This window comes from Martes martes, assembly GCF_963455335.1.
Source record: "Martes martes genome assembly, chromosome: 6".
Taxonomy (NCBI): Eukaryota; Metazoa; Chordata; class Mammalia; order Carnivora; family Mustelidae; genus Martes; species Martes martes.
In genome coordinates, this window is record NC_137893.1 from 145,574,261 (window position 1) to 145,598,165 (window position 23,905).

The 23,905-nt window shown below is 43.1% G+C and overlaps 1 protein-coding gene across 8 annotated transcripts; it reads right to left on the bottom strand.

Annotated features, from left to right (window-relative positions):
* Positions 1–7,482: 7,482 nt before the first annotated feature.
* SLC17A2 (solute carrier family 17 member 2) lies at positions 7,483–23,495 on the bottom strand. Of its 8 annotated transcripts, none has more exons than XM_080806823.1 (12): positions 23,337–23,495; positions 19,830–19,936; positions 18,140–18,351; positions 15,766–15,999; positions 15,593–15,680; positions 13,640–13,726; positions 12,069–12,187; positions 11,787–11,948; positions 11,154–11,286; positions 10,917–11,064; positions 10,024–10,114; positions 7,483–8,164 (listed from the first exon to the last, which is right to left on the bottom strand). In XM_080806823.1, exons 2-12 carry the CDS (start codon positions 19,855–19,857, stop codon positions 8,030–8,032), a joined length of 1,437 nt encoding a protein of 478 aa, XP_080662949.1. In that variant the 5' UTR covers positions 19,858–19,936; positions 23,337–23,495; the 3' UTR covers positions 7,483–8,029. The 8 variants fall into 8 exon arrangements, with proteins under 8 accessions (XP_080662949.1, XP_080662947.1, XP_080662954.1 ...); XM_080806821.1 differs by having other exon boundaries at positions 9,990–10,114; XM_080806828.1 differs by lacking the exon at positions 15,766–15,999.
* Positions 23,496–23,905: the final 410 nt, after the last annotated feature.

The window sequence follows — 23,905 nt, forward strand, 5'->3', positions numbered from 1 at the left end:
AGTAATGCTTGATAACTTTCAGAGCTTGGCTCAAGTCAATGTCACTTTTTTTTTTTAATGTTATGTTAGTCAGCATATAGTACATCATTAGTGTTTGATGTAGTGTTCCATGATTCATTGTTTGCATGTTGTTGCAGTGTTGACGCAATCCATGCCCTCCTTAATGCGCATCAATGTCGCTTTCTTGATGAGGTCTTTCATGACCACGTGTTGTTCCCGCCAATCTCTCCTGTCCTTTTAAATTGCATTCCCAGTGCTCACCCTAACTAATTCAGGATTGATGACGAAGTTTACCATTTAACATCTGCCTAAGTACTCTTCCTCCAAAACCCATTCCCCTGATTCTCTTCCCCTCTAAAGTCCTAAAGGACTTTACCCAAATGTCTCCTTTTCACTGAGTCCTCCTTCCCTGTTTTATTTTTCTCCTCAACGTTTTTCTACCCGTGCCCTATTTGTGGTTTACTTACTGACTGCCTTGTTCCCTTTCTTTGGACAGAGACTGTATCTGTTTGCTCACTACCCTAGCCTGAGTAGGCTTGCAGCAGGCAGGGGATATATATCTTTGGAATGAGTGTGGCAAGGACAACACTGGCATCACTTGTCATTATGCCTCCAGCCCATCACCCAGAGATACATAGAAATGGCTCAAAGCGCACATAAGTGGAGAACAAAAAAGATAAGCCCATCCAGAGGCCAGGTTACAAGACAACTGATCTTTTACTGAAAGGACATGGAGAGTAGCAACCTGAAGACGAAGGCTAATCTTGAGAAGGAACTCAAATTACTGTTGAACTCAAAAATATTGATAATAATTGACTTTGAAGAAACAGATGAATAGTGATGATATCTGCATGAAAGAAAGAGTTTCTCAATTTCATAGTCTCTTACAGATAGTTTTCTAGGTCATTAATCTGAACCTGTTTGACACATTTTAGTTCTTCCCTATATCTGTGCATGAAGCCAAAGACCCATTTATGTCCAGCCTTGGAATGGCAGCATCTACATGTCCCACACAATGAAATGACTAAGCAGTCATTCCTCAGGATTGCTTCTAAGAACCCCAATAAAATTTATAGCTCCAAATGCCAAATTGGCTTTTTCAAGCTCCTGGGGGATAACAGGGTAAAAGGGTCATAAGTAAGGATACTGGGCACCAATTTCAATGATGCTCAGCCTCTCTGCTTCACTGAAACATCTGTGTCTGTGGCACCCAATTTCTCCACTGGGTTCCCAGGAACCGGAACTAGAAGTGAAGTTGGATCCTTGGACCATTGGGGATGACTCACCCTTAAAACTAAGGGGCACTTTCTGGAACTGAAGAGTCCCATATCAACAGGGAGAGGTTACTCCCTTGCTTTCAGAAAAGTAACTAGACGTGACCACTTGGAAAGTGATTTCAACACAGACTGGAAGCCATTACATTCTGGTTGGGGACGTCCATGCACTCAGCAACCTCGGCGTACTCATTAACATGAATTAATTATTATGTAAACTGACATCACTTGGGGCAGATCTCAGGTCCTAAGAATTGTGGTGGCATCCAGAGCAGCAAGGGGCAGTTCTGAAGAAGAAACCATCGTCACTTCATTTTGGTGAACAGCTGTCTTACTAGAACTGGTTCTCTTCCACAGTAATTAAAAAGGAAACAAAATAGATCTCATATGAACCTATTCTGAGATTTCTTACCCCTCCTTTCTAGTATCACAGCTTTATATCGGGGAATTATCTCTTCCCCATTGTGTAAGAACATATTGTGATGGTAAATCATGGTGTTCTGACCTCCCTCTGGAGCAGCTCAGTTGAGACTTAGCCCATCAGATCTTTAGGCTCTATTAACGCCAAAGAGTGATCACATGACCTAAATTCCACCAGTTAAATTCTCTCCTGAGACCGTAAGTATTGAGGAGAGGGGCTGGAGAATGGAGAATATAGAAATCAACACCATCAGCTTCAGCAATGGAGCAAGCTGCTGTCGCTACCTTTCTTTGGCCTTCACTGTGATCCCTGGAGCAGCCCCATTTCAGTTTCTTTGACTAAATCCACAGTGGCATAAACAATCCAGTTGGTTTCTATAACTGCAACCCCCAAATCCTCAGTAACACAAGCATTCTTTTTAGTTCTCTATACGAAAACCGGAAATCAATACCATGGACTTCAGAGAATGGACACATTTTTCTCGGGATTTTCCCAAAGGAGTAAGAGTGAATTCCTAAGACTTTGTGAAAGGACTCAAAACAAATACATATCCTATGAAGCAAGTTATAAAAATCAGAATATGACATTGCACTGAGAGGCAAAAGGGGGTGGGTCCTATGAAAGAGAGACTCTAGTTAATAATGGTATAGAAATTTTTAAAGAAAATAAGGAATAGTAAATATCAGAATGGATACTGCTTAAAAATAGACCATTTATAGAAAGAAGCAGTCTTTTATCTCTTTTGATTGTGTACCACATAAAAGAATTAAAACTTTAGCTATCCTCTTGAACATTTTTAACTGGACATCTAATACTTTTCTTTGAAAACATAAATGAGTTGTTTTATAAATAAAACATTAAACATTTTATAAGATGAAATAAGAGGAGAAATGATTACAATTAAACATTTCATGACATGATTTGATTTTAACAGCGGTTTGAACCACCTTATTATAAAATTCATACCAAATCTACCAGTAACCATGTAACTTTTTTATCTGAGAATTTTATCAAATACATCTTGAACCTGGAAAAATATCCTAGCTTTACTTCAAAGAATTGGTTCCCTAACCTGCCCTGTTGCTCTGAATTCAGAACATTCCAACCCTGGTCAACCTTCACCTATAATAAAACACACACAACAGGAAAGGAAAGGCAGAAAACCCAAGAGCTAGGTGAATGTATTAATCATTAACAGGTAATCCCCAACCCGATACTTGGAATTGTCCCTTTGCTCACAAGCAGGAGGTATTTACACTGTAGGCATTGGCTCACAATAAGGTGTGGATGTCTTTCTTTTTTTTTTTTAAGTGAGAAGAGGAATAGTGTGGACGTCAGCATATTTTCAGGCAGTTTTAAGAAATAATTTGGAACTTATAGAAGTTGATGAAGAGCTTGGGAAATGTGTCAGTGTGATTCCGGCATGGAGATGACAAAGTAAAAGATCCAAGGATGACATCAGCAGAAACTGGAAGATAGATAACCAGGTTTTAGGATACAGATAAATAGATGAGGGATTCTTTTTTTTTTTTTTTTTTTAATTTTTTACAGACAGAGATCACAAGGAGGCAGAGAGGCAGGCAGAGAGAGAGAGAGGAAGGGAAGCAGGCTCCCTGCCAAGCAGAGAGCCCGATGCGGGGCTCGATCCCAGGACCCTGAGATCATGACCCGAGCTGAAGGCAGAGGCTTTAACCCACTGAGCACCCAGGTGCCCCTAGATGAGGGATTCTTAACAAATAGAGAAGAATTATTAATTTTTTAAAAAATTGAAGGAAATTCTAAGACCAGTTGCCCAAAAGCAAATTACTCATGATATTCAAGGCAACATCAAATTGAAAGTGATCCACACCTTGGACATCTTGGTGAAAGTATGGCATTTCAGGGAAAAGAGTGAACCCTATCACACCTACCTACATACACCTGTCCTACAAAAATTAGTTGGCTGACCAGACTTCCTTATTGCATTAGCTACCAGAAGAGACTCGCAGGAAGTCAATACGGATCAGGAAGTTTTGTGAAATGTATTTTTTCCTGGCTAACTTAATATTTTACTGTATTGAGCTCCATAATGATAGTGTGGCATATTAAGAAAGAAATTCTCTGCTATTCTGGGACTCAGGGGATTATCCAAGTACTTTTCCAAAATAATCTCCATTGAACTATTTTGAGAAGAAGAAGGGGGAGGACGATGGTCATAGAAAAAAAGTCAGTGGCCAGAACTAGGCTAAGGAAAAAAAATGAGAAGTGCCCAGGGTGGGACAATGAAGGGATGCTCACTGTGCTGGGCCAATTCTGTGCTTGCTCAAGCCCGAGAAAGACGATCTCCTTAAATGTTGCTCCTTGGGTACCTGGCCTGCCTCACCCTAGGGGAATTGAATTACATCCAAATCACAGTGATGATTACAATACTTCACAGAACGTAATCCTGGTATGGAAAGGATGGAATGAAACACTAATATATTAACTGCCACAAGTTTAGAGCACAAATTCAGAGAATAGTAATGAAACCAAGGAGACTGAACTTGGGTGAGATGTCCAGGTGTCTTAGAGGCCAGTTTCCTCAGGCATATATGGCAGGAGTTGACAGAGGCTTGTTTTACTCCATGAGTCATTACCTTAAGAAATAAAAACATTAAGAAAACAGTGGATCTGGGGGCTCAACACAGCAAAATGTAAATCTTCCTACAAAGGCAGACTTAGAGGAAAAGTCTTTGGAGGCTTAAGTTCTCTCCATGATTAAATAAAGGTAGATGAAAATAAATCAACTAAATATTCAAAACAAAACTTATGAGATGTAAAACAAGGAAATAGGAAGTAAGATGATGAAAGATAAAGCTAATACATTCTAAAATAAAAGGACAACTATCTTTGGGGCACCTGGGTGGCTCAGTTGGTTAAACGCTCCGCCCTTGATTTTGGCTCGGGTTCATGAGATCAAGTCTCTTGTCAGGCTCCACACTCAGTGGGAAGTCTGCTTGAGATTCTCTCTCCCTCTCCCTCTGCCCCCTCCCCTCTAAATAATAAATAAATAAATAAACAAGTCTTTAAAAAAAAAGAGAGACAACTATCTTTAAAATAAATATATAACTAAGTGGTCTAATGAAGAAGCAGAAAGAAAGCACCCACTCCTTATGTCAGAGACCCAAAGATGCTCACCCCTCAGAAACAGAAAAAAATGAAATATTATTAAAAGGATAATTTGATAAAGCATTGCAATATCTTGCAAATATGTTTTCAATCGTGTGTAAAATGAATGATCCTCCAACATAACATAAATTGTCAAAACTGATGGAAGAAATACATAGAACCCCTTCACTGGCTCATAACCATGAAGGAAATTGAGAATTATGCCAAGAGTCTCCTCACAATGGCTTTTAGCCTACATAGTTTTACAGGCAATGCTTTCAGGCCCTCAGATAATAAAAGCAATAATACAATTTCCATCCTATTTTTTTCAGATTATTGGGCACTAAAGAGTTTCTCATTCTTTTCTTGAAATCAGCATAAGCTTCCTATTGAGACATTTGGAACCAATGTCATATACCAATAGGGCAGCCATGTCCTAAACAAACTATTAGTGAATCAAATCTGATGGTATTAAAAGAATACTCAAGGTATACTTTGCTCAACATGAAGAAATGTATTCATATAATTCATACTATTTATGTCAAAAGAGGAAAAGCATTATATATCATTGTTAGATAGCTGCCGGTAAACTGAGAATAGTGAATTAATTCGCATGACTTAATGTTAGAAAAAGCTCTTTAGGGAAGGGGTTTGGCTAGAGATGCTTCTGATCAACTCACAACTGTACCCATTCTGAGCCCCTGGGAAACGTAAATGGTAACCCTTCTTCAAACCATCATATGGGAAACAGTAAGTACAGAGTCCCTGACCCAGACATGTTGTCTGCCAGGAATCAGTCGTAGCAGCTGCTCCTGGACGTGCAGAACCATTGTTTTTACCTCTGAAGCAATGGATGCTTCCAGGGACTCGCGTGGGAAGCCTGAGCTCATTCCTGTTGCTGTTTGGCAACTTAACTGTGATCCAGAAGCTGACAGCATCAATTCTCCAGCTCCCTTCCCTTCTGCTCTGGTGCTGGAGGGTCCCATGGAAGAGGAGGAAGGGGACGGCCAGGAAGAACGTGAAAGTGGCTCCTTCCCGCCCTCTCCATCGATCAGACCTAAGCCCAAGACGTAAGAGAGGCTTTGAGATGCATGAAACATTGGATGTGCTTTAAGTAAATGTTTTACTTTTTACCTACGTAAGTGTCCCATGTGCCTGACACCCAAGTCCCAGGAGATACCAGCACCCGAAGAGCCTCCATTACAACCCCCAGCCCGTCACTGCAGCCATCCCTACCCGAGGGCAAGTCCTGACTTCATTTTTAAGAGGATATACCAGTTTTGTCTGTTTTGAAAATCTTTACTTAAGTGTTTGAAAGAAGATATTGCTGGTCTTCTTTCACTCATTCCTGCGTCTGTGAGATCCATCCATGCCGCGCGCTCCTTACTCGCCTTGCTGTGTGAAGAGACTGTCACTGATTTACTCATTCTTCTCTTGGCAGACGGTTGGGTTGTTTCCTGCTGGGCTACTCTGAACGTCGTTGCACATCTTGTTCTGAATGTGCAGGGACGTTTCTGAGGGACGGGTCTGTACTGCAGTGTCTCCCTTGGGCTTTAGGGGACGCTGCCAAGAGGCCTCCAGAGGTTCTACTTCGCACTCACACGCAGTGGGCGAGAGTTCCGGTCGCTCCACACCCTTGCCGTCCTTTGTTTCCGTCTTCTCTCACGTTCTCTGTCCATTGGTGCTGTCTCACGGTGGTTTCCATTTTCATTTCTCTAATGTCTAGTGATGTTGACCAGCGTTTTCACTTAGAATTTCTCTTTCATGGAGTCTCTGTTCGAGACCTTGGCCCATATTTCTGTGGGCTTGTCTGCCATTTTTTATTCTTTTTTTATTATTTTATTTTTATTCCTTTTTTTTAATTTGCCCATCCATTATCTGACTCTTCTCTTTTTCCCTTCTTTTTGTTTTCTGCAAACTCCCCTTCTTCTCTATGTTGTAAAATACCCAGAGACAGAGAGAGTTTTCTCATCTTAGCATCATCCTCAGAGCCTGGCTATCTGTTTTCTTTGAAACACCTGCTCAGAGATACCTGTTGATTTGTGTCAGGAGACTCTCTTCATGTGCTAGGTTAGCCCAAATTTCCGTCCCTGTGGTTCTGTGGGGCTTTTAAAGATGGCGGGAATTTCTCTTCTAGAACAGTTGCAGCAAAACTGGTGTCAGCTCTGTGTATAAACCAGCTCTCACAGCCTGGAGGATGTGTCTTAAGAGGTAGGAACCCCAATTATTTCCTGTTGGAGACAATGATGACTATTTGAGTCCTGGGAAATTAGAAGGAAGGTCAAACGATCTTTTTCAATCTTGAAAAAGGAACTTCTCTGGTATGTGAGTCATTGTACAGTTTCTTCAATCTTGTTATACCTTCAGTATTCTTCTCCTTATAAATCACGATTTCATTTAAAAGCGCCTCTGTTGTCTCCCTCCAATTTTCATGACATGGTCCAAACTATCTCCTCGTACCTTCTGGAAGAGCCCATCTTGCCTCCCCTTGAGCCTTTCAATTCTGTCTTTTCTCTCCCTTGATTTCTAGTTAACCTCATCTGTTTAATCTCTGCCTGGTCATTTCCCGGTCATTGATCCCCGGAATCTAGCTAAGGATAAGTAGGTATCTGTTTCGCCTGATGGAAATAATCCTGATCTAAATAATTTGAAAATGATCTGTTTAATTTTAGCATGTGAATTTTAATAGAATTGAGCCACATAAATAAACATCCATGTTTCACACATTGTATACAAATAATAAAAAAGTTAATCCCATGGATTACAGCCTTAAATTTCTGTTCCATGCTGAGCTCTACACGGTATGACTACAGCTCCCAGCAGGTCTTCTCTGTGTCCATAATCACCCCTATGAAGGGACTTATCCGTGATTATTTTCACATAGATTTTTTATTCAGCCAGTACTCTCCAAAGAGGAAACTTCAAAGGCAACGGGAATTGACGTTTCCAGTGTGTCCGGCAGCTGTCGACCCTGGCCGCATGCTGGAAAGCCCGCGCATGTCTGAGGACCTGGGGCCCCCCAGGCTCTCCCACAGACCAGTTCATTCCGAGTCTCTGCGGGTGGCCCCATCCTCCGTGTGGTGTAGACACTCCCCAGCGGGATCCAGCACACAGCCAGAGTTGAGAACCGCTGAGCCTACGGCCAAGAATATGAAGGATGACGATTCGTAAAAAACATTGCTGCGTTTTGGTTTGCGGGTCAATATCCTCAGAGGCGGGTGAGGGTCTTCTCTCTGGCCCAGTCCTGGATTTCTACTTGTCCAAATGTGATGTAAAAAAACATGCCAAACATGTTGACGGCAGCGGACAGGAAGAAGACGTTCCTCCACCCAGACATAGAATCCTGGAGGCGGAAAACACAGAATTATCAGTCTCACGGCTCCTTCCCCCACCAGCTCTAGAAATTCTCCATTTTGTGCATTGCAAAACTGATCTCCAAGTATAGCGGGAGCGATCTGCAATAGCCACTTAATACCTTAAGTTATCAAAGAAGGTTTTATGAAATTGTTGGAGACAGAACGACTCTAAAATGAACAGTGGGCTCTGGGTTGAGATGAATTTTTCTTTTCTTTTCTTTCTTTCTTCTTCTTCTTCTTTTTTTTAACGATTTTATGTATTTATTTGAGAGAGAGAGAATGAGAGAGAGAGAGAGAAAGCATGAGAGGGGAGAGGGTCAGAGGGAGAAGCAGACTCCCCACTGAGCAGGGAGCCAGATGTGGGCCTTGATCCTGGGACCCTGGGATCATGATCTGAGCTGAAGGCAGACACTTAACCAACTGAGCCACCCAGGTGCCTGAGATGGATTTTTCTTTAAACCAAAGTAAATTAACCTACACTAACGTCTTTCTAGAAATCTGGATCTCAACATTCACAAAATACCACATTTACTCATTTAAAATTATACCCAAAGTGACATTTTTAGGATCTCATCTCTGTGTTCTTTCTTTCTTTTTTTTTTTTTTTAAGATTTTATTTATTTATTTGTCAGAGAGAGAGCAAGAGAGAGCGAGAGAGAGTGAGCACTGGCAGACAGAGGCAGAGGGAGAAGCAGGCTCCCCACCGAGCAAGGAGCCCGATGCGGGACTTGATCCCAGGACACTGGGATCATGACCCGAGCCGAAGGCAGCTGATCAACCAACTGAGCCACCTAGGCGTCCCTCTGTGTTCTTTCTATTTAGTTTTGGTTTTGGTTGTTGACATCAGTGTCAACACCCCTTAGCTGGGCATCTCAATACAATGTGAGTTGTATTTGGGCGAAATGACCCCCCTCACCCAGCCCTGGTAAGTCAGAGTTCATTTCTGGCATTAGAGTCACAGTGGATTCCTAACAATTTGGTCGAAAATGAACCTGGAAACTAGATCACATAGAGATTTGTTAAAAATGAAACAAACCTTTTTTTAAGTTGGGACGCCTGGGTGGCTCTAGTCGGTTAAGGGTCCAACTCTTGATTACAGCTCAGGTCGTGATCTCAGGGTCGTGAGACTGAGCCCCATGGCGGGCTCCGTGCTGGGCAGGGAGCCTGGGTAAGATTCTCTCCCTCTCCCTCTTCCCCTGCCCTCCCTCCTCTGCCCCTGTTCTCTAGCTCTAAAAAAGATAACACTTTTTTGTAAGTTAACGCTTGTCATCCTGCCGTCCCAGCCTGGCTCTGCTTTTTCTTCTGTTCTCCAAGCCCACACACGCTTCACACTGGGTGAACACGTGCCCACAGCCATGCTCTTGTTACCATGACCTCAGCCCCCCTTTATTTAAATTGGACTTGGGACACTTTATGCTTCCATTTTGTAATTGTTCTATTTAGAATTAATCTGAACAGACTCTTCATAATCTTTCCCTTCTGCTTCTCTGTCTTTATCTCTTATCATCCCTTGACACGTATCATTCACTCTGGTCCTAACCCAGAACCGTTTCATGCTTTTCTTCCTCCAGGAGCTCATCTGTGCTGTTTTCCCTACCTGAACCGCTCATTTTCATCCATCTAGCATCCATTCATTTTTAGAAGTTTAACCTATATTTTCTTTCCCTGGGCAACCTGACCTAACAGACTGCCATTGTGAGTCCCCTGTGAAGAGAGGGACCGCGATGACACCCGCGCTTGCTATCTCTGTCAGACCACACCGTCCTGAAGAGCAGGGGCCCCGCCGTGAGTCTCCAGGGCCTCCAACAATACCTGCCACTTGCAGATGATCAAGAAACTGGCCAACCTGACTGATGAGGAATCCAGTGGCAGTGGAGGAGATAATTCCCGCGATGAGCCCAAATCCCCTTGAGATTCCCATGAGGAAGCTTGCATACCTGTGGGCCAAAGATTTTACGGATGATTTTATGTAGAAAGCTGTCTGGGGCTTCTTAGCAGCTCAACTTTAATGTAATTCAATTACAAAAGCAAAGTCACTTTGCCTAATGATGTTTCCTTTACCTAAAACCTTTCAGGGTAATGTCTGTTTGCAAACCCTGAAATCACCTCTCTGTCAAATCAACAACCAGGGGCCATTTCGGTCTCCAGGATCCCAGGATCTACCCGCCACCCTCTCCCAAGGCCGCTCAGCAAGGCAAGCAGTGAATGCAGTGCCCAGGACAGCACTCTGGACAAACTGGCTGGGTCCAAAGCCTGGCTCTGCCTTTGTGTGACCTCGGGCTTGTCCTGTCACCTTGGAGTGACTCAGTCTTCTCCTCTTTAGAGTGAGGATAACAATCAGGCCTACCTCATGCAGTTGTGGGGATTAGATGTTTTGATATTTGTTTATCAAACAGGGCTTGGCTCATGGCAAGAGCATGCATATCATACATATGATATTATCAACACTCTGGAAACTTTTCTGAAACACACGTGTGCGGGCCCTTTCCCAGAGCACACACACTTCCATCTCTGGTCAGGGGGCTTGGAAAGCTTTTCATCTAAATGATTACTGGCCAAGATTGGGAACTATTGTTCTAAAACTGCCCTGACAGGTCATGGCCAGGTCTTGACGTTTCTAGTTATTTATCATTATTTTGCTATCATTCTGTGCATGCCCTAGCGTGAGGGAGTTGCAAGAAGAGGCCTAACACCTCCAGAAAGCCCTGGGTGGGGGGTAGGGACAGGTAGAGGTCTTACCTAGGGGCGATATCTAAGGTGTTGATGATGAACCCTGAATCACACAGGTTGCTGGTCCCAGGAATGAGTATCAGCAAAATAATGGTGGTCACATAACTGGAAGCCACAAAGGGCAAGGCCACGGCACATAGCGATGGAAGGAGGAGCCCTGGGCAATGAGATGCACCATCAGGACCTCTCTCAGACCATGTGTGGGGGAAAGGGGTTTGTTAACCAAGCCCGTGCACTTATCCTTACCTAGGGATGAAAAGAGTTTTCGCACAGTGATTAATCTGAGAAGGTTCCTGGACAGAAGGAAATCTGCCAACTGGCCTCCTAGAATCGTACAACTTGAAGCAGCGATGAAAGGCAGGGAGGACAGAACCCCACTCTGAAGGAAGGAAACATGTACAATGAGTGTGGACATGTAGACAAACCCAGTGTTTATCAGTTCCCCAGGCAACGGTTAACCCACACTCTGGACATCCTGAGTTGTTTTTCAGAAGTCAGCAGCCTTTTCCACGGAAGAAGAACACTGCCTCGGGGAAGAGGGCTGGTTGCATGGCGGTACACTGGGCTCCAGAGAAGAGTGATAGTAAGCTCTAAGGGACACTGAAGAGTCAGCTGGTGTGGCGAAGTCCCTTGGTGGTTGAGGACACAACTCTCGCAGCTGCTCTGTCACTCAGTGGTTGTGCGAGCCAAGGTACATCTGCTGACCTCTACACGTCCCCAGGTCCATGCCTGGGCAATAGGAATCATTACACCTCCCTCAAGGTCATTGTGAAGGTCAAATGAGTGGTTCTGTGCAAGGCCAGAGTGCAGTAGGCAGCATGGAACTCTTTCTCCTTATCACCATTATTGTTTTCGTAGAAGTACTGGAAGGATACTTACGTCTCTGATGTTCACGTGGAGCACAGAGCTGATATAGGTCGGCAGGTATGTTATGATGATGGTGCATAACCAGAAATGGCTGAAAAACCCCGTGAAAATGGCCCAAAGTGGTAGGCATCTGACCATAGCCTTTATGGGGACAGATCGTCTGGGAGAACTGGACTGAAAGGAAAGATCTAATCAACATGGCGTTGGAACAGGTGTGAGGAGGCCTCTCCCAGGAGCCCCACACCGTGCCCTAGAGGCCTCCACATGGTCCAAGGTAGAAGGGATGCACTGTACCTGTTGAGCCAGTGAGGTGACGATGTAGTCCTTTTCTCGGACACTTATGCATGGATGGTGCATGGGGTCATCATAAATCACCGTGAACCACAGGAGACAGCAGACACAGCCAATGCTACCTGGGAAGCCGGGACCCTGTTAATTTTCGGGTAGATCTGTGTGCTGGGGAAGGGAGGTTCCTCCGACGTGGCCCACATCCTCTTCAAAACACACCTATCGATTCATGGTTATTCCACCATAAGGAGCTAAATGTGCCCACTTCTTTATTTCAATTCTTTTACAAAACTCCATTTTTTAAAAAAGACTTATCTATTTATTTGAGGGAGAGAGAAAGAGAGACAGCAGGAACGAGAGAGGCAGAGGGAGAGGGAGATAGAATCTCAAGTGGACTCCTTGCTGAGCACAGAGCCCAGTGCAGGGCTCGATCCCGGGACCCTGAGATCATGACCTGAGCCAAATCCAAGATTCGGAAACTTAACTGCAACACCCAGGTGCCCCTACAAATCTCCTTTTAAAAGCTCTCCAGATATCACCTTGCAAATATGGAGTGCCATTTGGCAATGGCAGAGCCCTCTGGAGAGAACCTGAGCATGAATGTACCGTTGCATAGCTGGTTAATTACTCTTGGGACTCCAGTGGTTTTAGTGTTATGTGTCATTAGCAGCTATTTCTTATTACCCACATTATTGTCTTATTTTGGAAGATCTGAGCAGTCAGAGTAGTAGTCATACATACATGAAATGACCTGCCAGAAAATCAGTGTGGCAAGGCAAAATTTTCGGCACATTTGCCAAAGATAGTGTTATTTATATTCAAACAATAAGCTCACTATGGATTTCCAGAAGAAATATTTCTTGACAGTATCTGATTAACATGTATGAACCCAAATGACCTGGGATTAACATCATTAAGGAGAGAGTCATACAAGCCAGAACCATATTGAATGACATCACTTGGTTATAACAACAGAACAGAAATGTGTCTCATTGCTAAGATCTGTGATTTGAAGATGGTTAAAGATTACATCTGATGGGATAAGCCCTGGAATTTTCCCTAGGGAAGGATGCTTTTTTTTTTAAAGTAGGTTCCACAACCAGCATGGAGTCCATTGTGGGGCTCAAACTCATGACTATGAGGTCAAGATCTGAGCCAAGAACAAGAGTCAGACAATTAACTGACTGAACCATCCAGGCGCCCCAGGAAGATTAGCCTGGTAGAACATAGATTAATGGAATCTTGGCAGAAATGATAATTACAATAAAATATGAAGACACATTTAAAGTGTGTCCCACCAACTTTTGGTGACACTGATATTTTAACCACAAGGCAACTAGACCTGGCACTTCAGATGTGGTGGGGGAGAGTCTACAGAAGACGCCTGGGGTGGGAGGGGAAAGGGCACTCCCAGTTCCTCAGAAGTCAGCACAGGGAGTCATTCCCTAGACTGGAGTAAGGGAGCCGCCAATCTTCAGCATTCTCTCTTCTCTGGGCATAGGTGACAGGTAACACGGGCATCCACCCCAAAATGGCTGGCCAACAGAGGGCTTGGGATTGAGGGGAAAATGACTCACCAAAGATGTAGAAGATAAAAGGCCAGCCCAAGGCCTGTGAGATTAGCCCCCCCACGCAGAGGATGATGAAGGATCCAAATGCTGCCCCTGAAGAGAAGAGGGACGAAAAGGCACATATGAACACAGCACGGGGCTGAGACTGAGTGGCCTCCCGGACATCGTCCCGACAGAGAGCTAATGAGTGAGGAGAGTCTCTCTTCCCGCTCCCAGATCTCCCCCAGTAATGTCATGTGAAGTACTTGGAATTGGTAAATAATCACGGTACGCCTCCTGGACACTTCAAGAGCTCCTTAACCCCAAGGAGCCCAGTTCAAATCCCTTAGTTGGTCATAGAAACTCCCCTCAGTCATAGCCCACCAGTATTTCCTTAGAATCAGAGTTGCGTCCTGGCAGGGCACAATGTGAGACTGAGGACAGGAAGGAAAAGTCTTACTGTAAGATACAGTCCCTGACCTCAAGGAGCCTTCAGTCCAATTGGGGAGAAAAAAGCATGAGCCAAATTCACTATTATAAATATAATCTAGCGTAGACCTTGGAGTTTGAACATACTTTACAGAGACCTACAAGAAGAAACGCATTTTACACGGTGACATGATACACACACAAATACATACACATACAGAAACCTCAGACAAACGTTTCACGAATCAATACTTGGACTCACCATGTGCAATGCACTCCAACATGTTCTATTCTATTCTATTCAGTTTTGTTTTTAAATACTTTTTTCTTTTTTTTCTTGACCCCCTACATTAATTTTATGACTCCTGAATGGGTCCCCATCTGTACTTTGGGGGGAAAAAGGATGTGGAATAGAACTACAGTAATCAACCCTAGTGTCCTATGGATGTGCACACAGGGAGGGTGTTAAAGCTGATGACGAGACTTACAAATCGTTTACGTGAGCTAAGCGGTAGAATGGATGGGTTTGGGGTAAAAGAAGTCAGGAGTAGAGAACCTTCCAGGAAAATGTGCCAGGAGAGTAGAGCCAGAGAGAAGTTAAGTGCCGATTGTAGGTGACAAGAGCCTTGCTTACAGAGGGATGCTGAGCGGAAAGCAGGCTGGGACCATATGGCAGCTGATCTTTGTATCCACGCCATAAGGAGATCGGTTTTTATCTGCAGGCGTGGAAGAATGCAACTCGAAGTCCGAGCGAGTGAGCAAACATGTCTTATCTGTGCTTAAGGGAGGTAACTTGGCTTTGATGGGAAGAGAAGTCTGCAGAGGACAAAGCTGGAGGAGAGAGAAGAGTTGCTGAGAGTGACGGGGTTTAGGAATCTGGGTGAGGTTCAGTGGGGTGAGGTTCTGGAGCCGATGACCAAGAAAGAATTCTTGAGCTGTCTTTGGTGCAAAATGGTGGTTTTATTGAAGCGTGGGGACAGGACCCGTGGGCAGGAAGAGCTGTTGTCCCGGGGTTGTGGGGGTGGTGATTATAGACTATGGGGAGGTTTTCCAAAAGAACTTTCCTACGCTTAAGAGGACCTGCAAGATATGGGAGGCTTTGCCATTGTCAAGTTAAGGTAGTTTTTCCCCTCTAGTAAGGCCTTAACTTTAAGATATTTGGGGGCTTCCTGGAAGAGTATCACGCATATCCCACCCAGGAGTGGGAGGGGGGAGTTGTGGGGTGTCAGCCTGCACTATGTCCTCAGCTGGACTTCTGCTTCCTCGAGAGCATTTATAGATAGAGAAGACAGGACAATTGCGAAGGAAGGAGCCGGAATGCAGGAGGGTTGCTTTAGAGTAAAAATTTGTAGGACGCCGCCATACATTGGAGCTGGGAGTGAGAGGTTTGAGGGAACCTCACTTCCACAAGCATACACTTTCAGTGTTACCAGTTGGGGGAAATGGCAGTGAAGTCATTGAGTCCTTGGTGTGATCTGATCACACGGCCTGGAGAGGCAGAGAGTAGGGCGAGTGAGATCACAAAGCTGTCATCCATACACACATCCTTACCTGAGCCTGCAATGCTGGTGAGCTTGCTCCGTTCAAGTGGGGGAGCCCACTTAGCCCAAATTGTAAACTGACCTGTCCATGCCATTCCCTAAAAGGAAAATCATTAAGACCTGTGATCTTGAGTAGAAATCTGACACCTGTGTCCCACTCAGAACGAGAAAGTAGCTGGATACCTGGGCCATGCCCTGGATTGTCCGAATCACGATAACCAAAATCACTCCGAAGTCAGCAGCCAATGGCGTAAAGAGGGTGAGAAGGGAGGAGATCAGCAAACCAGTGCCGAGCATCTGTTTTGCTCCAAATATCCCTGCTAAATATCCACTTGGGATCAGAGTCACTATTATCCCATAGCTGATGGAGCTAAAGATGATACCCTGAGTCTCTGGGCTCCATTCATATACAGAGGCCTGGTGGGGGGTAGGGAGGAAGAAAGAAAATTATTTGCTAAGAAATTCTATTATGAAAATCTACTTTAAAACCAGTGCTGCTTGGGGTTGGTGGTATTCTAGTATAAAAATCCACTTTTCTGTTTTTTTGTCTTTTTGTTTGTTTGTTTTTTTGTTTTTCTGTTTTTTTAAGGTTTTATTTATTTTCTTAAGTTTTTTAAATTTAAATTCAATTTAACTAACAAATTGTGTATTGTTAATTTCAGAGATAATTTAGTGATTCATCAGTTGTATTTTTCACCTAATACATATCCCACCTCTTCCAAACAAACGACCAATTATATCCCTAATCTGCTCCTTTCAGAGGGGAGTAAAAACAAAAAAGTGGAGAAGGAAAGAGATAAAGAAATGAAGGCACGGTAGGAAGCTATTAAATAAAATAAAGCCATTGTAAGATATTTCATCTGAGAAAGAGCTTCCTTTAACTATTTGCTTCTGAGAAAAGTTGGGTGGCATGTTGACTCTCATTTCAAAAATTAAAAAAACACAACTTTACTGAACTTCCTCAAAATCAGTCCTTAAAATCAAGTTTAGGAATTATGGTCTGCCTTGGCAGAGATGATTTCCCAAAACACGTATTGCATATTAGTAAGATCACATTCTTCTCATGATGTAAGCCAATAAATAATTTTTGGTAGCCTACTAGATATGTGACATCATGCTATAAATTGCAGTAAAGAAGCAAAAATATATAGATAGATAATATGAACTATTTTTATTCATTTATAATAACTACAAATAATGCAAGATACAGGATTCCGGTCAGAATTCAAATTTGAGGGGTGCCTGGGTGGCTCAGTCTTTGGGCATCTGCCTTCGGCTCAGGTCATGATCCCAGGGTCCTGGGATCGAGCCCCACATCGGGCTCCCTGCTCCATGGGAAGCCTGCTTCTCCCTCTCCCACTCCCCCTGCTTGTATTCCCTCTCTCACTGTCTCTCTCTCTCTGTCAAATAAATAAATAAAATCTTTAAAAAAAAATTCAAATTTGAGGATAAACATCAGTAAAATAGGGACTCTAAGAAGAGGGAAGAACAATTTGCAATGATCCCAGGGAGGAAGCAGTACTTGAACTATCCTTTGAAGAATGACGATGATTTGTATAAAGAGAAGTAAGAAAATTCATTTTTATTGAAGAGGAAAAGTGAATTTGTAGCATTTGAAATGATACCAAATGATGAGAAAATAACAGGACTCTCAATTGCCCAGAGCCTGGGCCACCGATAGATCCGAGGGTGATGAGAAGTGGGGCCAGATTTTGGAGGAGCACAGCACATCAAGAGAGAAGTTTGGCTACTTGAAGTTATCCTGGAATCTTGAACACAAGAATGTGAATGTGTAGGATGAATGATGGAGAAAAGACCGGAGACAGAGAGGTCATTACAAATAAGCTGGGCCCAAGGTAATAAAATTATGAAATACAAAGGTGACATTAGGAATGTACAGTATATAATAGTTTAAAGAAAAAATTTAAAAATAGGGTGTAATCATGATTCTCATACAATATTGTTATAAAGATTTTATTTAACTCATGGATTATTTGGGGAATTAGTAAGATGTTACAACTGGTCCAAAGAGAATTCGAAGACCCTTAAGTAGGAAGTAATGCTGAATTAGATTTTAAATATATGGCAAATTGGCTTATTCAGTGCGGGGCAAGTCAGGAGAGTTATCAGCTGATTTTTCATAGGACAAAATTCTTTTGCAGAGCCATGGGCAAAAATTCCTTGCATGACTATTTGTTATATAGAACTTACAGAGTTGCAGAATGGCCCTGAGACAATGAAGGGTGCAGAGATCTACATAGAGTCCAGCAGGAGGGTGTGCTCTGTGCCAGTTTTTCCACGGAAGACACCTAGTATTCTGTTCCTTTGCAGAAGTTTTCACAATTTCTTTCTATAGTCCCCCTACCTTGTAATCATAACAATCTCAGTGAAGGATTATTTTTATCACAGAAGTAAGCAGTATCTCAAAAACAAAATTCTAGGCTTTTTGCAGTTGTTCATTGAAAATTCATACTTCTATACTTTACAGAATCAAGATCCTTCCTTTCAAACTGGGTTTTCCCTCTCAACAAAGAGCATCGTTCTCCATGATACTTACCCCTGTATTAAATTCCTTCATGGATCTGCTGGGGTTGTTGAGGGTGTCCACAAGAGGTCCTTCTGTAGAGGCATTGGGCAGACCATGCTGTTGAGTGCTGTTCACCATGGCAATGATTGCAATGCTCAGACTCACACGCTGGGTTATCATGGTGAAGTTTGAGAAGTGCATGATGAGAGCCAGTCCATAGCGTAACGAACAGAACTCTGGACCTAGAGGGCAATATGGAAGTACGCAATGAGCATCCTGACTGAGGCCACCATCTTTCCACTTCTCCCATGGCTAAAGCTGAAAAAGACAGCAGGGACCTCACTCAGCCCCACTGCCTTTTTTTCACCGAAATAACCTTGACTACATACAACGTTACTTTGTCATATTCTTCAATCGGCTGCACAACAGTCAATTTGGGATCTTACAGTCGAGTGAAGCAAATATGGCCTTTTTTCCCAGAGGTGTGAGAAGCAATTGGTAGCCATAGGAAAACCTAAGTGAAGGCATTTGTATCGCATTGCCCCAAAATAAAGTGAATGGGGGACATGGTGGCAGAGCCAGTGACAAAACCCAAGTTACCCAGCTGCAAGTCAGAGGTCCTATCTGTTCTGCATATTCACTCACCATAAAGCTTGGAAGTTTATACTTAGAGAATTGCCATTGAAGGAAGCTAACCAAACCTCAGGGATTCTCTTCTAAATATTTAAGATAGAACGTAAATGAGCATCTCCACTGATTCCTTCGGGTGATGTTCACTTGGAAACATTTTTGTTGTGTGCCACTAGACCCTGACTGTATAAGTGTTCAGCTTTTAAAAAAAACTAATGCAGAGAACCATTTTTACTGAGTTCGTAGATGATACAGTGCTGGACGAGTATTCAATATGTTACAAGACAACATATTTTCCTTAAAGATTTATTTATTTATTTGAGAGAATGAGAGAGAGGAGGGCAAAAGGCAGTGGGAGAGGGAGAGAGAGAATCCTCAAGCAGACTCCCTGCTGAGTGTGGAGCCTGACACAGGGCTCGATCTCAGGACCCTGAGATCATGGCCTGAGCTGACATCAAGAGTCAGCTGCCTAACCGACTGAGCCACCCCAGTGTCTCCAAGAACACATTTTTTAAAAAAAAAGTCCTCACAAGGTGGAACAATGGACCAATATTGCAAGGGTTTCCAAGTGAACGATGGATTTAATTTTTTCTGTGAACTTGGAGAATTAGAACTAAAGAGAAACAAAGAGAGGACCTGTGAGTAAACAGATAAAAATATAATGAAAGAGATAATTTGTAATGGCCAAATAGGCTCAACAAATTATTTTCCTGCAAAAGAATTCTTTCCGTGCCATTGGAGGATTCCAAACTCTGGAAAATAGCCAGCTGCTTGGCAATACACTATGGCAAGATTCATACATGGGTTATTTTAAAATGACTTTTTCAAGACTTATTCCATTCTTTATGTCCCAGTATTTATTGGTCATTTGGCTTGATTTCTGATAAATAACTCAGTGGGGCTCCCTAAACAAAAAAGCAACAGGTAACAGGATGAGGGGCTGGAGCTTGTTCAAAGTTCTACTCAGTCTTTGGGTTTTTCTAATGGGTGATATGATGAAAAAAGAATTAGGAGGAGAAAGCGAGGAAAATAACAACCCTGGAGATGAGTCCCCACTCTCCCATAAAGCCGCCTGCAAACAAGAGGTTACCTTTCCTGGTGGAAGTCTTCTTGTCCATTTGGATCTTTTGGGAAGTGGTAGCTCAGTCTGTGGACTTCCCTTTGCCTTGAATCTCTTTCACCACGACTGGGTTTTATCTATAGGATGAATAACGGTCCAAAACACAACACATAAATTACCTTTCATGTGAGTGTGGCCTTCTTTCAGCATCAAAGTTGTGATCCAACACAGCTACGCTACTGACATTTTGCCATACACACTTGTTAGGCTAATGGAGAACTCGGTTTTTATAAGAAAATCGGGCTACATGACTTAGAACTAGCGTTTAAATTCTGCAACTGTCCATTCCCTCGTCTGTTTAGTAAGAATCAACCTTTCTGAGTGGTGCCATAAAGAATTAAATGAGAAAGTTGCAAAGCACCGAGAACTGTGCAAAGGCGAGGAGTATTGTGGCTTGAGGTGGATCAGAGGACAGGAAAGTTAAATAAACTCAGGAGCTGAGAAAGTTCCAGAACATCCTTTCTTTCCTTCTGACCTTGTTTCTCTCCCTTCTGGACAACGAGAACAATGCTGCACTGGTCTTCTCTGAACAGGAAGGATGACATTGCACAACACGTACGTGTGTTACATTTGAGGCTCTGAAATGTTTATTGTTGTCTTTGCTACAGGCAATTTGTTTGCCCAGACCTAAATAGATGCCCCATGGCTAAACCAGACATGGTCAGCACCAGGAAACATGTTGGATTTTGTCCTGCTGTGGCAGGCTTTCGAGTCTTGCTAACATCTGGATGATCTCAGGAGCCCGGTTCGGTGCTTCTCACTCGGGATCTTAGCTGAAGCACAATGGAACGGACAGCTCGTTTACCTGGAGTTTGGACCACTTTCTAGCTGGTTTCCCTTGTTGGGAAAGTTCTCAAGACTTGCCTAATGGAACTTCTTCGCTGTCCGTGCAACTCCTAGTATCCATATTCCACTGAAAGCTTTCCCACCGACCTCACCAGTCAATCTGAACTCTAGAGCGGAAAGACGCTCAGAGATCCTCGGGCCCAACTGTTCATTTTACTGGTGAGAAAATTGGTGTACGGGGAGTCTGAGAGCTTGACACCCGGTCTCACGTTTTACTGAGCCAGCACCGGTGTTCCTGATGGCCAGACTGTTGCTTATTCTGTTAATACTACTTCCTCTTATGTTCCTGTTTTAAGCTCAGCTTTGAACACAATCGGGTAGCTTCCTTTTGAGGTATTCTATGGGGAATTTATATGCCTTTAAGTGGTTTTAATCATTTACTCCAGAAGGCAACTTGATGAGGAAAATACTTTCAAGCGGAGCTTGTAATATTTAAGAGAATAAAAATGACTATTTTTTTCTCGCTTTTTGGTTAGTGGAATCATCTCACAAACCTTCACTTCAGCTGTCCTTCCCCTTCCACCTGTTGCCATTCCTACCTTAGTTTTCGCAATTTCACATACTATGAATTTTGCCTCAATAGCGGATCTCATTTGTTAATTTCCTATTTCCGTCGCATGAGACAAAGAGAGAAATTGGGCAGACATTCCAAACTACTCTAAACTAGGGTCCCTCGGCGATGTAATAATGAACCCTATTTTCCCAAAATAATCACAGAAGCATATGAAAATGATGGGGTCTGAGCGTTATCATGACTGATACGCACTCAGAGATAGTGGGAGTCTCGGTCCAGTTGTAAACACTGTTAAGGACTGTCCCATTCGGGGTGACACTTCTAAAAACTAGCGAGTCCTAGCACCAAAGCTATAAGTAAATATAGAAAAATTGAACAGACAGTAAACGAAAATTCGACCTTTTAAAAATAATTTGATGATACAGTATAGAGTTGTAGTTGATATAAAATTAATAATATAGACAGTTTGGTTTATGCAGAAGCAAAAGAGTCGTTTTTTTTTTTTTTTCCTATTTGTCTCAGTCTGGAACCCACTATTTTGTTATAGTGGCCTTTTTATTGTTCTTAGATTTCCCCTAATCCCCAGCCTGTCTTGCATCATCTCTGTTAGTCGAGTCTCCCAGTTTACTCAGAGTAAATGTCACATGTCGTTGAAGAGTATGAACCCTCAGTTCAAAGGGTATCCAGGGACCAAGCTCTTCTGTCCCATTTACAATCTGAGTAAACCAGTGCAGTTTTCAGAAGCTACCAGAGTGTTAATTGAACAGGAAATAGAAAAAGAACAGGACAAAAAACAAAAATAAAAACAAAAAACAAGATATATGGGGACAATATTACTTCATGGGACAGTTGTGAGTAGGAAAAAAAAAAAGATACTGAGACACGCCTTCTAAATGTGAAGTACACATTGTGATCTGTTCCTGATATTAACAACAGCGATCATCATCAGCACTCACGAGACGGGCGCTCGGGCCCTTGCAGGTTAATGAGTACAGATTTAGAGCAAATAAAATACATTTCTGTGGAAGCACTTTTGATTGAGTGTTCAATCGGTTTCAAACATTTCCTTTGAAAAGCAGGTTCTTCCGAACGAGAATCCACAAGATGGGGGAAGAAGGGAGGCATCTTGCTACGGACATCAGAGAATGTGGGAAGAAGCAATGTCTCCCAGGTTAGTAGAGCTGAGGCCCCTTTTTATCACCTGCCTACCTTTCTGAAAGATGGGTAGTGCTGAAATAAAGCTCGTTACTCCAATAGGTCATTTATATCTTGCTGTCAATTCACTTAAGAATTTAGTCGTGGAAAAAAAAAAAAAAAGAATCAAAGAAAAAATTGAATCAGGGACCGATAGTGGGTGATCCTAGAAAGCAGGCTAAGGCCCAGATCAAGTGCGTCTTGGGGGACTCACAGCTGGGCTCACCAGGAGATCTGCATGGTGTCTGTGCCCCTTTCCTCCAAGTGACAACCTCAAGCTTGTCTTCCAGGCACATACAAGCCCAACTGGCTTTGGATGAGGGACCTTCTCTGGCAAATTGGGAAAAGGCGCCTTCACTGACTTTCCACCTAGGCTTTCCTGTGAGAGCAGCATAATCCTAATCTCTCCGGACCCTTCTCCTGAGCTGGCCGGCGAGGACACCTAAGCCGGTGAGCCCTACAAGCATACAAGTATTCTTGCTTTTACTCTTATTTACAACTTCAGATGCTCTTTTTCTTGAGAGACAGTTTCAAATACACATAGAAATCTGAAAAGACTCATTTGCCACAGTCCCCGAGCCCACAGCTGGTTAGTTCTGACCCAGTGTTTTATCCCACAGTGAAACCCATCCAACTCAGACAGGTGTCACAGCTAATACGGAATCCTCAGAGAAGGGATCGTTGCCCTGTGTCCACTGGCACTGGTGGCCTCTCAAGCCTTGTTCGATTGAGTCCATTGAATCGATTGCATGTGTTAGAAAAGTCCCTTCTTCATCTGGAAACAGAAACCATTCCCGGGTGGGAATCCTTAGGCTGCTCTTAACGGTTTTCCTCCGACTTCCCCTCAAACTGTTCCCTCCCTCTAACGGATCTCTGCTTGATTAGTAATTATCCTCCGACCCGAAAAGAAGAAAAGCACTTACCTTCACCATTAAACCAGTATTTTAAGCCCTAGACTCTAAGGCTCCCTGAAGAAGTTTCTATCCTTTCCTCCCTTTCCGATAATTCCACAGAGTTTCACAAAGATAAATACTGAGCCACGTGGCAGTGCGACAGCATCAGGTCTGGCCCTACATCCTCAGAGCAGGGCGCCTGGGTTTGACTCTGCTGCTTAATTTTTAACTTCATTTTCGAGTTGTCACCGATAAAATGAGTATCTCAAAAGGTGACATCATGTTTTTCTGCTTTGAACTGTGCATACAACCAAAAAAGTCAACAAGCATTTTTCCTGAAAGGAAGGTGGCGGGGTTGGAGGGGTGAGGTGAACCCCATCTCACTTCTAGCGTTTTCTGCAGCCTTAGACAAGTCGCTCATCCTCTGTGAATTTCATTAGTGAAGCAAGGGTTATAACACCCAACTCATGGAGTCATTATGCAAATTAAATGAAATACTTATGCTGACTGGTAGTCGGTCTTCCATAAATGAGATGTTTCCACTAAACATCCACTAAGGGGTTTTGCTAAGTCGTCTAGACTTTCCTTAAGTTTTTGGT